The sequence below is a fragment of the Sceloporus undulatus genome, chromosome 5 (assembly GCF_019175285.1).
Source record: "Sceloporus undulatus isolate JIND9_A2432 ecotype Alabama chromosome 5, SceUnd_v1.1, whole genome shotgun sequence".
In the NCBI taxonomy this organism is placed as follows: Eukaryota; Metazoa; Chordata; class Lepidosauria; order Squamata; family Phrynosomatidae; genus Sceloporus; species Sceloporus undulatus.
In genome coordinates this window covers 145,634,564-145,648,278 of record NC_056526.1, presented here as the reverse complement: position 1 = coordinate 145,648,278, position 13,715 = coordinate 145,634,564, and the positions used below count along the sequence as shown (strand labels likewise).

General features: G+C 36.3%; 1 protein-coding gene across 4 annotated transcripts in view; it reads right to left on the bottom strand.

The window, feature by feature from the left end:
• LRBA (LPS responsive beige-like anchor protein) overlaps nucleotides 1-13,715 on the bottom strand; it is a 432,959-nt gene that overhangs the window by 342,419 nt on the left and 76,825 nt on the right. For all 4 annotated transcript variants that reach the window (XM_042467312.1, XM_042467313.1, XM_042467314.1 and 1 more), the window contains exons 18-22: nucleotides 10,856-10,948; nucleotides 9,717-9,825; nucleotides 8,516-8,597; nucleotides 7,362-7,485; nucleotides 6,674-6,866 (exon numbers count right to left, since the gene is read on the bottom strand). In XM_042467312.1, coding sequence (XP_042323246.1) covers nucleotides 6,674-6,866; nucleotides 7,362-7,485; nucleotides 8,516-8,597; nucleotides 9,717-9,825; nucleotides 10,856-10,948 — 601 coding nt within the window. The remainder of the gene's footprint in view (nucleotides 1-6,673; nucleotides 6,867-7,361; nucleotides 7,486-8,515; nucleotides 8,598-9,716; nucleotides 9,826-10,855; nucleotides 10,949-13,715) is intronic.

Below are 13,715 nucleotides of genomic sequence, written 5' to 3'. Positions count from 1 at the left end.
ATACACACATTTTGATTACTATGTTTATTTGCCTTATTTTTTAAAAAATCTATTTTACACTCCCTTATGATCTAAATTGTCATTTGAATTTTTTATTTTCATAAAATGCTTTGTATATTTCAACTTGCAATATAATAAAAATACAACTGACCAATCCAGTGCTATGCTAACCAAGATCAGCACTGATATTCAGTTCACAAGACAACTGTATATTATCCTAAGCAAATATGTGGTACATTGAGCAACAGTTTAAGATCTGTTGTAGTACCTTGAATGTTACTGTAATCATCCATTGTCTCTCAGATTTTATCTCTAGGTTCTACTTCTTTGTTTTACACAACTCAGGGATAGTTTTCAAATCTTGTAAATTTTGTTCTAAATATTTTAAATACTGAAGAACAAAATATTTTGAATGCAAACTTTAGTTCTGTTATGTACATTCCATCTTACCGATTTGAGGAGACAAAAATTCCAGTTCCCCAAACATCAAGTTTCCAGGCTTCTAAGGTAAATCTTGCAAAGAAGCTGCCCACTGCATGGTACAATCACCCCTTTTCACACTTTAAACCCTTTAATTGTTCCCCATAAATCCATCTGGACTAATACATCATTATTGCTCATCTTCTATTTTCAATCTCTCTGCATCTGCAAGGCTCAGGAAGTCAAGCAAATCGCTATATAACTCAATTTAATTTTATGGATATCAGTTCTATTGAGTGATACTACCTGGAATCTCAATGAATATTATATCTTTCCCTAATACTATTTTTTTTATTAAAAAAACAACAACTAAAAAACAGATTTACTTCTTCCTTCAGTTTATGGTAAACTAAACAACTACAGTATTTACAGTTTACGTTAAAAACAAAGAACCCTAGAGTTAAATATCACATAGGCTGATTAATCAATTTTATGACTAATGAAGTAATATTTATATTCTGGTATATAGTTTAAATGGGTATACAGTGTTTATAAACAGAATCTAATTGATAATGCATAGTTTCTCTCTAATGAAAATATGCTATCAATTAAGAAAAATACTTTGAAAAAATATATTTTAAATACTTTCCACTTCAAAAGGGAACAATTTTAATAAATTTAAATATGACAGCTGAACATTTCAAGCTTAAGAGAATTTAAAACATTACAGCAACAATGCAACCAGCCTCCATTGTTGGTTATTCATTTACCATTCATTAAAACAATTTTCTAAATACGTAATGATTGTCATTAGGTCTAATATGGCTATAATATCCTGCAGAAACTAGAAAAACCTAGTTTGTAACATTTAGCAAGAATATGGTTACTGAAAATTATTTTTTTAATTAAATTAAACCATTTTTTGTCTCGCACAAGTAGTCTGGAAGGTGGGGTGAGGAAGCTATGCAATAAGGAAAGTTTTTTTAAGGGGAGGAATCAAGCCATCACAAAGGAATTTAGCTTTAAAAAGATTACGCACAGCTTCAATTCCTGAGAGCAAAAGAAACCAATGTAGTGCAATTATGCCACAAAAGCTATCACTGCTTATAAAGCGTTGTGCAGCTGTTGGAGAAGAGGGGTACAGTGACAAACAGCTTTCTTGCTACAAAGGTGGCAGGAAATCTATCAAACTGGACAATAAAATTGCAATTGAGTTTCTTTGGCTTTTTATAGCAGCTGCATGTATCTTGATGTGTAGCTCTGCAAAACCCATCCAATTTTGCAGCACCAGTTCTATACAAACTAGTTCTTTATCAGAATGTTACATATTAGTAGTATATTTCCAAATGAAATAAAAATAATCTTATTTAGTCAGCACTAGGCACATAAAAACAAATTTTAAAATCTCTTCCCGGAACTGGGTATAACAAAACATTGCTTCAGCAATTTCATGTTGCTCAATATTTTGAAATTAATGCAGCTCTTATTCATATTAAGTGAAGATGTAAAGAAATCTTCTTAAATCATTCATTCCCCTTTATACAAGTTGTCTCAACATTTTGAAAAGGCCTGCTGAGTGTTCATTAATCACTGCAAGCTTTCTTACCTGTGAGAGTGAGACTATGAGAACTTTTTCATAGAGGTTTCTACAATTTGCACAAAATGACCTTTTTGGACAAAACTCGTGTCATTTCCTCTTGTGAATCATAGAATCATAGAATCATAGAGTTGGAAGAGACCACTAGGGCCATCCAGTCCAACCCCCTGCCATGCAGGAAATCCAAATCAAAGCATCCCTGACAGATGGCCATCCAGCCTCTGTTTAAAGACCTCCAAGGAAGGAGACTCTATCACCCTCCGAGGGAGTGCATTCCATTGTCGAACAGCCCTAACTGTCAGGAAGTTCCTCCTAATGTTCAGGTGGAATCTCTTTTCCAAGAGAGAAACCAAGTCCAAACATAAATACAAAGCACAAAAGAACTAGAGAGTGATCCAAAAGACACAAAAAAAACCATATGATGTCTCTAATTTTTTAAAAGTCCATCCAACAAGGAAGAAGCTATCATAGGCCTCAAACACATGGGTCAAAAGAAGTGGCTTCAAGCTTACATGATGCACACTTCCAAAGCGGCCAAAACCCACTCCAATGACGCCCTCCGGTCCAAACAACTGGATCAAAAAAGAGCTGTTTTAATGAGGCTCTTGAAGTGTTCTACTTGGGACTGCAGGGGGCAACCTGCTTTGGGAGAGGGCCGTGAGGTTGCTGAGATCCTGACAACATCACGGTCATAATGGCCAGAGGCCGCTCCTTCCTGGCCATCTGTTTTGCCTCTTAGTTTAGCTTTGTTATTAGTACCATCTGCATTAAGATTGTTTTTGCAAATACAAAAACTCTCCTGACAGAAACAGAAAATAACTCACCATCTCACAGCCAAGGAGGAAAATGTTATGGTTTCTTGTTGTTATGAAAATGAGAGAAGTGAGGATTTATATAACAATTCGTATCGTATCATATAAGCTTATATGAATCCCAACAAAAACATAAGAAATCTTAAATAATTTGGTGAAAGAAAATGGGGAAAATATCCAGATTTCAGGACATTTATCCCCAGGATGACAATAAAGGCATTTAATTGAGAATTCTACTGCATTCAGGGAATACTGAAATAGGATACATTTGAGATAAGGCTCAATGTGCCACATGATGGGGTATATTTCTGTCACTAATCCCGGTTTCTGCTAACCTAGCAGTTCAAAAACATGCAATTACAAGTAGATAATAGGTAGTACTTTGGTTGGAAAGTAACAGCATTCGGTAGAGTCATGCTGGCCACATGACTACTGGAGTCGTCTTCGGACAATGCTGGCTCTTCGGCTTAGTAACAGAGATGAGCCCTGCCCCTACAGTTGGTTACAACTAGACATTCATCTCAAGGGACTACTTTTACCTTTATCTCAATTCATTATCTCAATTCAACAGGCTTTTATAATGTACTCTGTTTCTTTACTTTTCATATTTCAACACAGCAGTTCCAAATTCCATCTGGCTCCTATAATTGTCTACTTTCTAGGAAACAAAAGTCTACAAAATGCTGAGAAGAAAGGGAAACAGTAAGGTTAACAGGGCCAAGTGTAACGTAATATTGGCCCTGCACCCGATTCCACATAGACAGTGGGTGGCTGGATAAGCAGACAGTTGGGTTTTATTTCAACACATTTCAACAATTTTTTTATTTCAACAACTGTATTTCAAGGATGGGGCAGCATCCTTCATAATACATGAGTAAGGCACAGCAGCTTGAGGCAGACATTTCACTCTGTTTAATTGTAGGGACAAAGCAGTGGGAAGGAGTGAAGGCATCAGTCCCACTAGAAAAAAATATGAAGAACCCAAATATTACAGGAAGAGTGCAGGGATGTAGCTAGGATTTTAGGAAGGGGGGGGTCCAGACTTGGGTGCGGTGGCGCAGCAGCACACACCATTCATTTTTCTAATGGAAGGGGGGGTCCAGACCCCAAGAATCCCCCCCTTGGCTACGTCCCTGAAGAGTGGCCACATCATAAACATGCTGTGCTCCTGCACAAAGAGGACTTTTCTCTAGTGTGAAGAGTAACACAATTTACATGCCCAAAGAAAATGCCTTTCTTGAGCTATTCCTAGAAATCTCAAATTTATGAGGGAGTGAAAAGGTAGGCCCAACTGCATCAGGGCTAGCCAGAGCAAGAAGAAGGGCCCTCCTTCCAGTCCATCTGGAGGTCCAGGCCTCAGAGGGAGAAAACCTCTGGACTTGATCCCCTTCCCTACCACCATTCCATTCACCTTCTGTAACATGAATTTTTAGATTGTAAGCCTGAAGTCAGGGAACTGTCTAATTAAAAATAATAATAATTGTAAGCCGCTCTGAGAGCCTTTAGGGCTAAAGAACAGGGTATAAATACCGTAAATAAATAAATGAGTTACCAGCAGAATATAGGGACAGTATGAGAAGACTAAAAGAGTGATATTGCACGCAGAATAAAATTATATGTGATGACAGAAGAACAGCTTGATAGAAACACAAGTTTAAACCATCAAAAGTATATTAGAAAGTTGGAAGAGGGGCGAATTTAAGAAGAGAAAAGTCATGTCCTTAAGAAAAGCTGAATCCTCTCCTCCTGTGGTTTTCTTTCCTTCATCCCTTTTCCCACCACCACATCCCCCAAGAGGAACTCTTCTCCTCACTAAATTTATTTGCAGTGTCAGAGCTTGTCTGGGAGTGGGGAGAACAGACTGCAGGGATGAAAGTTATATGAGTAAGGATGTTTCATCTCACCACACCTGCAGCTTCCCACCTGCCCCTCTATACATGACCAAGGCAGGTCCAGGTTCAGATAAATGGATCTGTGACTATCACAAGTAGACAGTCTCAGATGAACAAGGCTATTAGCAGAAAGCCCAAAAGGAAGCTAGTCACAAAAGAAATCATGGCAATGAAAAACATGTGCAGCTAGTTGTAAAAAATTAAGCAGAGAGCCATGACAGCAGAAATCTCAAAATTATAAAAAATGTAAACATGGAGAACTCAGAGTGATAAACTATTATTTACTGGAGCATTTAGTAACATCTAATAATATATTGCGAACACATAGCTTACCAAAATATTTTAGTTACAGTCTGTATTTTATTTACAGCCAGTCTCCAGGAGTTGTCTGGAGTTCAAAAAACATTACTTGAACTGGGCAATACTACTGAAACTTGGGGGTTTTACTTGTAAAAGTTCCACATCCATTTATAGGATTAATAATACTATCTCTACACTTGAACAGTATAGTCCAAGATTTAACTTCCAGAATTTACTAACCCATTTGAATTTTTGTATCAACCCATATTTTTCTGTTCAAGTCAGTCATGTGACTATACATCCCTCATCCTTAAAAATATAAGGAAGTTGTTGGGTTAACACTAAATGAATCCCAACACAAATTAACAGTTTTAAATTCCTGCATTTTAAAAAACTGATTAAACTTAACAGAACCAGATGAACTGGCTTATTAAACTACAACAGTACGTAGGATTAAAATGAGTGCAAAACCATGTATGGTTAAATTTTGTTGCTTCATCCCATGAGGAAATCATAATCTTGACATATTTTAACTGTTACTATTCATGATAGCCGTCTGCAGTTTAGAATATTCAAGAACATTAAATCTGAATCAACATGTCACCCAGATTATTTCACATGGTCTACCATTTATCACAAGGCATTTTCAAAAGAAAGGAAGTTTGACTAATACAGTATCAAATATCTCAAAATACTATTTTGTAAATTTTAGATTTGCTGTAGAGAAGTTACCTTCCCACATCTAAAATACAATCACAATCTTAGCAAAGTAACCTTGTTTATTTACTTTTGCTATTGCTATCTCTATGTGTTCAGTAATCTCACCTGGCATTAGCCCACACCCAACAATACAGATGACTGAAGAATTTTTGCAGCTAAATTATACAGTCTACACACCAGACTGTCCACAATACATACATTGGTTGACTAGGGAAAAAAGCATACCTTGTGAGTTTTTCCTTAAGTTCCATATTCCCATCTGGAAACTGACCCAAAATTATATTAAAATGTTTGGGAGAACAAAAAGGAAGGTAGGAAACAAAATGCAACCTCATTTTAATCTGTTTCTCAACTACAGGAAAGTCCCACCATTACAAAAACTCTTTCCCTCAATATTGTTGTAACCATAGAAAATGAATGTGTTAGAAGGAAGCTTGATTTATTCTTTTACTTAGAAAAAAAAATCAATTTCCATCTTCTTTTCTTTTTGTTTGGATGGAAAACAGATTTCTCTCTAGTTTCTTCATTATACTTTACCAATTTATTGCACAGCCATTTAATCTTCTGAAAGAGCATCATTTGGCCTAGAAATAGACTAGGTGCGCCACCTTGTGTCCCAAATTTGTATAAATCCATAGAACACACAATAATGTGTCATGAAACACAAAGGCACTACTGAACATCAGACCTGCCACCCTGCTACCAAATTATCATATCACCAACACTGTCAATGAACCTGAGGCTACACAAGATTAGCATGTTTTGATAATTTTAATTTAAGTTTTTAGGAAGAGTAATTTCTTTCCTCATTCTTTTTTGTAACCATTCAGATAATCTCATTTTGGCATAACTCTTTTTCAGGGCTCAACACACTTTGAGAATTCTTTGAAATTATAAAGAAATATATGTATTGGCTGTCTCAGCACACTTACCTTTGAGTGTGTGATTGCTAATGTGTCTACCCAAACACGCCAGCCACCCCATTCGTATTTGACTGCATGATAAAGTAAAATTCGAAAAATGGCATACACCATTTCAGTTATCTTCTGTTCATCAGAATTTTGGGGACAAAAATAGCAAAGGGAGAGCATCCATTCCTGCCACACGGAGCACTGTAGTAAACTCCTGAAAAATTATTAACACAATATAAAATCAAGTCTTAGAAACAATCAGTAGTAGTAGTAGCAGCAGCAGCTGTTGTTTAACAAGTGATGGGATATTCTTGGCAAGATTTGTTCAGAGAAGGTTTGCTATAGTCTTCCCCTGACTTTGAGAGCATATGACTTGCCCAAGGTCATCCAGTGGGTTTTATGGCTGAATCGGGAACAAACCATTATGCAACATTGACTCTCATTGTTACTCTTACTATTATTATATCACACCTTTCTTGCAAATGTGGGACTCAAGAGGAAAACAAGCAAGCAAGCTACACATTAGAGACAACTGAAGTTTCAAAGGCCATAAAAATCAACATGAATTAAGACTGACTAGAAATGTTTTGGGCAAATTCATGTGGCACTGAAATTCAGTGACAGCATTTGAAACACATTTCCTGTTTCAACAACTATTTTAGAGTTTTCTAAGGTATATAGTATATAAAGGTATATTTTATTTACTTACCGCCTATTATCTCTGCTGCTATTAAAAAGCTTAATCATATCAGAGAGGAAAACTCGGTGGACCTCTATAGTTTCTGGGCACCGAGGAGAGTTACGCAGCAAGGTTGCAATAACTTTCAGAACCTCTGTAGAAAAAAAAATTAAAATAAAGCATCTAATAATCTGAGATGCAAAGTTAGACTTGCGTATTTCAGTTTCTTCAAGTGAAACAAGGGCTACTTCATGATGCAATATGCTAGATAAGAAACAAAGAAGGGTTTGTACAGTTTCTTGTACACTATTCATGCCAGTACAGCTGTATGGTGTACACTGGTTTATGAAGTGATATGAAAGCCTATGTGTATTAAGGAATGGGAGAAACCATTTGGTACATTCAATATTTAGTCAGGGTGATCCAGATATCATCCTTGAAGCCATCTGGAAATTCAGTGTAAAACTGATTCCTATTATCATGGGAAGTCTGGAGAGTTAACTGAACCAAGATAACAAATAAGGGTATCCATCATCAAAAGATTATGAAGAGAACTGGAGAGTTTAGACTAATGGAAGAGGACCTTTCCGGCATATTTATTAATGTTGCTTTGTTCTGAATTTCTGCAAATATGCTTTGAGGAAATATAATACTGTAATTCACATTTAATTACCAAGACATCCATTATAAGACCTACTTGGGCTGTGAGGAAAAGCAGAATTTGAAGAAATCAGATTGGGCCCCACTGCTTCTGGAGAATTAAGGGGGCACTCCATCCCATTGTGTCCTAAAAGCATGCTTAGGGACTAGGGGACCCTCGGCGGGGGGGGTTAAGAAGTAAATAGAATTTATAGTGGAAATGAACTGTTGGACCCTGACTAGGTATCTCCCCCCCCCCCCCCCGCTCACAAAAAACAAAGAACCTGCAACTTTTGACCAAGAACATGCAGAGATCTCATTCTGAATATTCTACAACAAGTTAATAAGAGCACTTACACTGTTTGCATAAATTTGTTTACCCATAGTTTTGCATTAATTTGCTGTGTCAGATCAAATGGACTTATAAATACAAACAAAAGAAAAAAGAGAGAATCAAGATTCCTTGCCAAGTCTTATCCTCTTTTTGTAGAGATGATTGTATACAGCTGCTTTATAGACTATCTTAAAAGGAACATAATGCTTACGAGGATTTTGTATTTTCACTGTTGAATCTGGATCAGGATGCTGCTTACGTATCACTTGAGTGCAAATCTGTTCAATAAGAATCTGAAGACAAGATATAAGAGCAAAATGTTACATTTGTTTAACAAAGCATTATTCTAACGGCTGTTATATGGATGGGGTTTTTTCAGGCTAAAGGTCAGCCATCTTTGTTAAATTATGATCTCTAAAATAATTGTTTCCATACATAATGGTCTAATCTACTGCATATCTCTAGAAGAACCAAGAAGAGGAAGAAGTGAAATGAACTTTACATATATTACGAAGCAGGAAGAAATCCAAACTTATTTGGAGAACAATTAAGGGCTACTCAGAATCTCTTCCTGTAATGGTAGAAACAATTATTTGCCCACATGTTGTGATAGAATAGCCTTAAAATAACAACCATATAAGCTCTTTCCCACATTCTCCTGGGAAAGGCAGAGATGACAACATAACTAAAAAAGATTTTTAAATGTGTCATATCTAAACATAGTCCTTCCTGTAAATATACTTACTGTATATAATGTTCTGAAATAACACATTATGGATTATTATTAATTAGTGGGATTAACATCATCAGCATTTTATGAACCAGTCCTCCTTAGTAAAGTGTTCTACTATACCAGTCATTCCAAACAAGTTGTGGATGTAACAGAAAAGAACATGATAGGCTAATTTGTCACAGAAACTCAAGAGCTATGCCATGAACAAAAGTTACAATTATACTGAGACCATACATTGTATCTACGAGTTCATTTCTGACAGTGCTGTTACATCATACTTCCATAGATATTTACATACAACATTATTTTCAAAAGTGCTTATCATCTTAAAACATGTTTTTGGCTAGTATTTTTGACTCTGAAGTCAGAGGTACTGTACTCTTGTTTCTCAGCTGACAGAATTCAGTGGTTAAACTGAGTCTGTATAACTACATAATACCAGTTATTCTCTGTACTAGCTAAAGATATATCAGCATACTTTATTTCACTAATATCAGAAACCCGACAGACAATATAGTGTGATTTTTCTCCAAATTAGGCACATTATTTGTATAAATTAAGGGTAGCACTTACTTGATTTCAAGTCAAGAAATCTAAACTAAGCTTATCTGCTGGAACATAGCAACACAAACATACAACCAATTTACAATAATTTCTATGCAATTAGAAAGACTTGTACCTCAAATAGTACATTGTATGTTGTCAGAGTAATTAAGCTTGTCTGAAGTGTGAGCCTCTCAGCCAGCAAAGAGAATAACCCATGTCCAAGCATAATTTCAGCTTTCCTCCTAAATTATACAACAGAGTAAATAAAAAACCACAATATGAGAATAGTTAATAAAAACTGATATATACAAGCTATCTCTGTTTTATCCTGCAGATTTGACATCTATAAATGACTGTAAACATACAATCAAATCTTGTTTTTTTAAAAACTGAGACATTCAACAGCTTTATAGATCTACACACAATCCTTTTTTCCTGGTTTGATTTTCCTTTAGATCAAGGAACTATGAATGCACAGTTTACCATATCATAATAACCAGCAGATATAGTTAGAGCAAACTGGTTTCCAAACAAGCAAGTTACAGAACCATATTTCATACAGAACTATGATTTCATGTTCTGGCATGTTTGGAAGCCATTAACTGTGGTTTTCTGGTTGATAACAGGAACTTAGAGTTAACTATGACTTCCAGGCTTGTATCACTGTTTACAGAAAAGGAAAAATCAAGAGAGCTGCATCAAATGAATTAAACTGATGCACTTCCAGGCCAGAATGCAATTTTCAAAACACAACCATCTATGGGCCTGAACAGACAGGCCAAAATAAAGCTGCTTTGGTTCACTTTGGAGGTATTCTGTTTAAATGACACACACATCAGAAGAGGACAGAAGCTGCACCAAAGCTGTGCTCCAGTCCTTAGGACTGGAGTGTGGCTTTGGCACAGCTTCCAGCTTCTTAAGATGCAAGCATCATTTAAACAGCATCCCTCCAAAGTGACCCGAAGCAGCTTTATTTTGGCCTGTCTGTTCAGGCCCTATATCTGGTATCAGCAAAATGTTTCTGCCCTAGTGAAAGAATTAAGGTTGCAATTTTAATTCCTCTATCAACATCATAAATATAGAACAAAAATGTTACAATTCAGACAAATAAGTAAGTACTTAAAACAATATTATTTTAATATTAATTTTTATATTTTTACTATCAAGCACACCCTTTAGGTACTTAAGTACATTGTTTTCAGTGGGCTTTATTGGATTTAGGCTTAATTGTTTTAGTGAATTACATTTGTGAGAAGTCTACCCATTACTTACTTGGGTGCCAAATGCTTCAAAAAATAGCCCATAACCTTTAGGGCTTGCACCCTGATCCCCTCACTTTTCGATGCAAGAAGTTTGTAGACAACACTACATGAAAAAGAAAAGAACAGGTTTTTTTTAAAGTAAGATTGTAGATACCAGTAAATTAATAGAACATCCAGGTACACCTGCCACCTAGATTCCACCCCACAGCAAATTGCTCTAGTATTGTGTGCAGATTTCCTAGTTTCCTTTTTATTAATTTCATCAGCAATGGTAATGAGTTTGTATATCTATCATGATCACATTTGGAAAGATGCTGTAGTTGAATGGTAGAGTGCCACCCGTTTACTGATTTGTTTGTATTTTTACATGAGGTGAATCTGAACTTTAAAAATTGCATTATCTGCGAGAACCTTGGGCTTTTTGAGAACTAATATGCAAGACCTGGTATGTTCTTGCTTTTTTTTCCTTTAAAAAATAGTTGTTATCTACCTATGTAATGATGTAAAAAAAATCTGAATTTGAAAAAGTGAAAAAAGTGTTATTTATGGATCCAATGATCTGATTTGTTGAGATAGAAGCAAACCGGTGTCACACCTGCCCCTGGGTTTGCTTGATACAGTAAACAAACCACTGGCTAAAGCTCCATAGTTTGTCTAGGTGCAAGCAGTTAGCATATACCAGCACAATGTCATAATTAATAGGCCAGAATTCCCCTATTTCCTTGGCTAGTCATGTCATAGGAAACAGGGCACAGAAACCAATGGAACAACTTAATATTTATCAACTAAAATAAAGTGTTTAATGGGGACTATAGCATGTAATGTATAAAATGATCTTTGTACCGAGTGAAAAGATATTCAATAACAAAAATAGTTGGATATAATTACAGAATATCCCTAAAATAAGAAAGAGCTGCCACTCTAGACCTCAGCTCATAGAGAACACAGTTTGTAGGAAAACAGCATATTTGCTATGAATTCTTTTTAAATGCTATCCCTTTACCCAGTTCATAGTGTAAGAAAGCAAATTTATTAACATTTCTTCATTCCAAGAGACAGACTTGAAATTTCCTAAATGCTTCAGTCCCCATGAGAGAGCAATGTATGCTAACAGTAATATTTGACATGTGTCCCTTGCTAGTCATTTACGACAGCTGTAAGAAGAAAGGGGGAAACGAATGCTGTCATCTGACATCCTTTCCATTATACTCACACACACTATGCTTGAAATTATTACATAAAAACACAAGGTTAATTCTATACATATTAAAATCTTAACAGAGCAATCTTCCATGTAACATTGTAGATGTACATGCATTACTCTCTTGTCGACATCATGTTTGCTTTCTGTTATCCTATTAACAGTTCCCTACTCCCAGGAAGGAACTGGCAAAACCATGCCTGAATATGCATTGCCCTAAGAAAACTGTACAAAATTCATGGATGCCATAAAGCAACAGGTGACTTGAAGGTGTGTACACACAAACACACAAATAGATTTTGAAGATTGTTCTTTTAAAAATATATATATATATCAAGTTGGTTGCCACAAAACATGTTTTTGTCATTATAATTAAAAGACAAACTGCAGACATTCAAATTAATACCCTGTACATCCAGTATTAGCAAACTGTCATATACGGGGATAATCAGAAAACCTAGCTTCATTAGTAAAACTAGAAAACATTATTCAGAAACCAAAGATGTTCCCAGCAGATGTATGTTGTCAGAAATGAAGTACAAAGAGTTCACAACTTAAATCCCGACACAAATATTGGAACACTTTAAATGAATTGCTCATTCTCAGACGGTTTATAATAGAATGACACACTGTTCAATCAGTTACCACTGTGGAAAACTGTGTACAATGTTGAATATGGCTGTCTTCCCTTGAAGACAGTACTGTTCAGTACGAACCAACTCTTCTGGATCCAGAGCAACCCTAGCAAAGCCGAAAGCACTTGGGTTCCCAAGGAGAGATTGCCAAGATTCTTCACAATACTCTCATCTCAATCAGCCCTCCAACCACCAGACTAACTTTTCAGTGTGAGCAGGAAATCTGTCTCAAGAGGAGCATTTATTTGCAGTTCTTAAATATGGTCCCATAGGTTTTGTAGGAAGAAATCATCTGATTTGTTTCATACTACCAGTTGTGTGGAGTTGAATCAGAATCATCTAGGCCAGTGATGGTGAACCTATGGCACGCATGCCAGAGGTGGCACTCAGAGCCCTCTCTGTGGGCACATGTGCCATCACCCCAGCACAAAGTTTGCCAGAGTTTGTTACTAGAAAGCCAGAGGAACATGGCAATTTGCAATAAATAAGTGGGTTTTGTGTTGCAGTTTGGGCACTCAGCCTCTAAAAGGTTCACCATCACTGATCTAGGCAACAAAAGGGAGCCGGTAATTCCTACTGCTTATGGGGGACTGCAAGGCAATTTAATAACATCCAAATGTTTATTTTTTTTAATTTACACTGAACTACGCAGTTTTGGTAGGGCTTGAGGTTAAAGTATCGCCCCCAGCACTTCATGGAGGCTGCACCAGACTGAAAAACAACAGTGTGGTTGTTTTTAAGTAACCCAAACTAGAAGGGAACAGTATCTACTTCTGGTTTTAATTTTGGCTTTTCAAGCAGGGGAGATTTCAGGCTTGTGTTCATCCATATATACATACAAGCTGTTCAAGCACATATCATCATTCCTGAGGGCCATTAAAAGCAAGCAAACAAACAAACAAACAAACAAACAAACAAAACTAAACCTTACTGTCCACGTGATAATAGGCCCTCTCATTATCTGAGCAACACAGATGAGAGACAGTCTTCCCTTCAGGTAAACAAGGGGTTAATGATATGAGGGCATACACTTC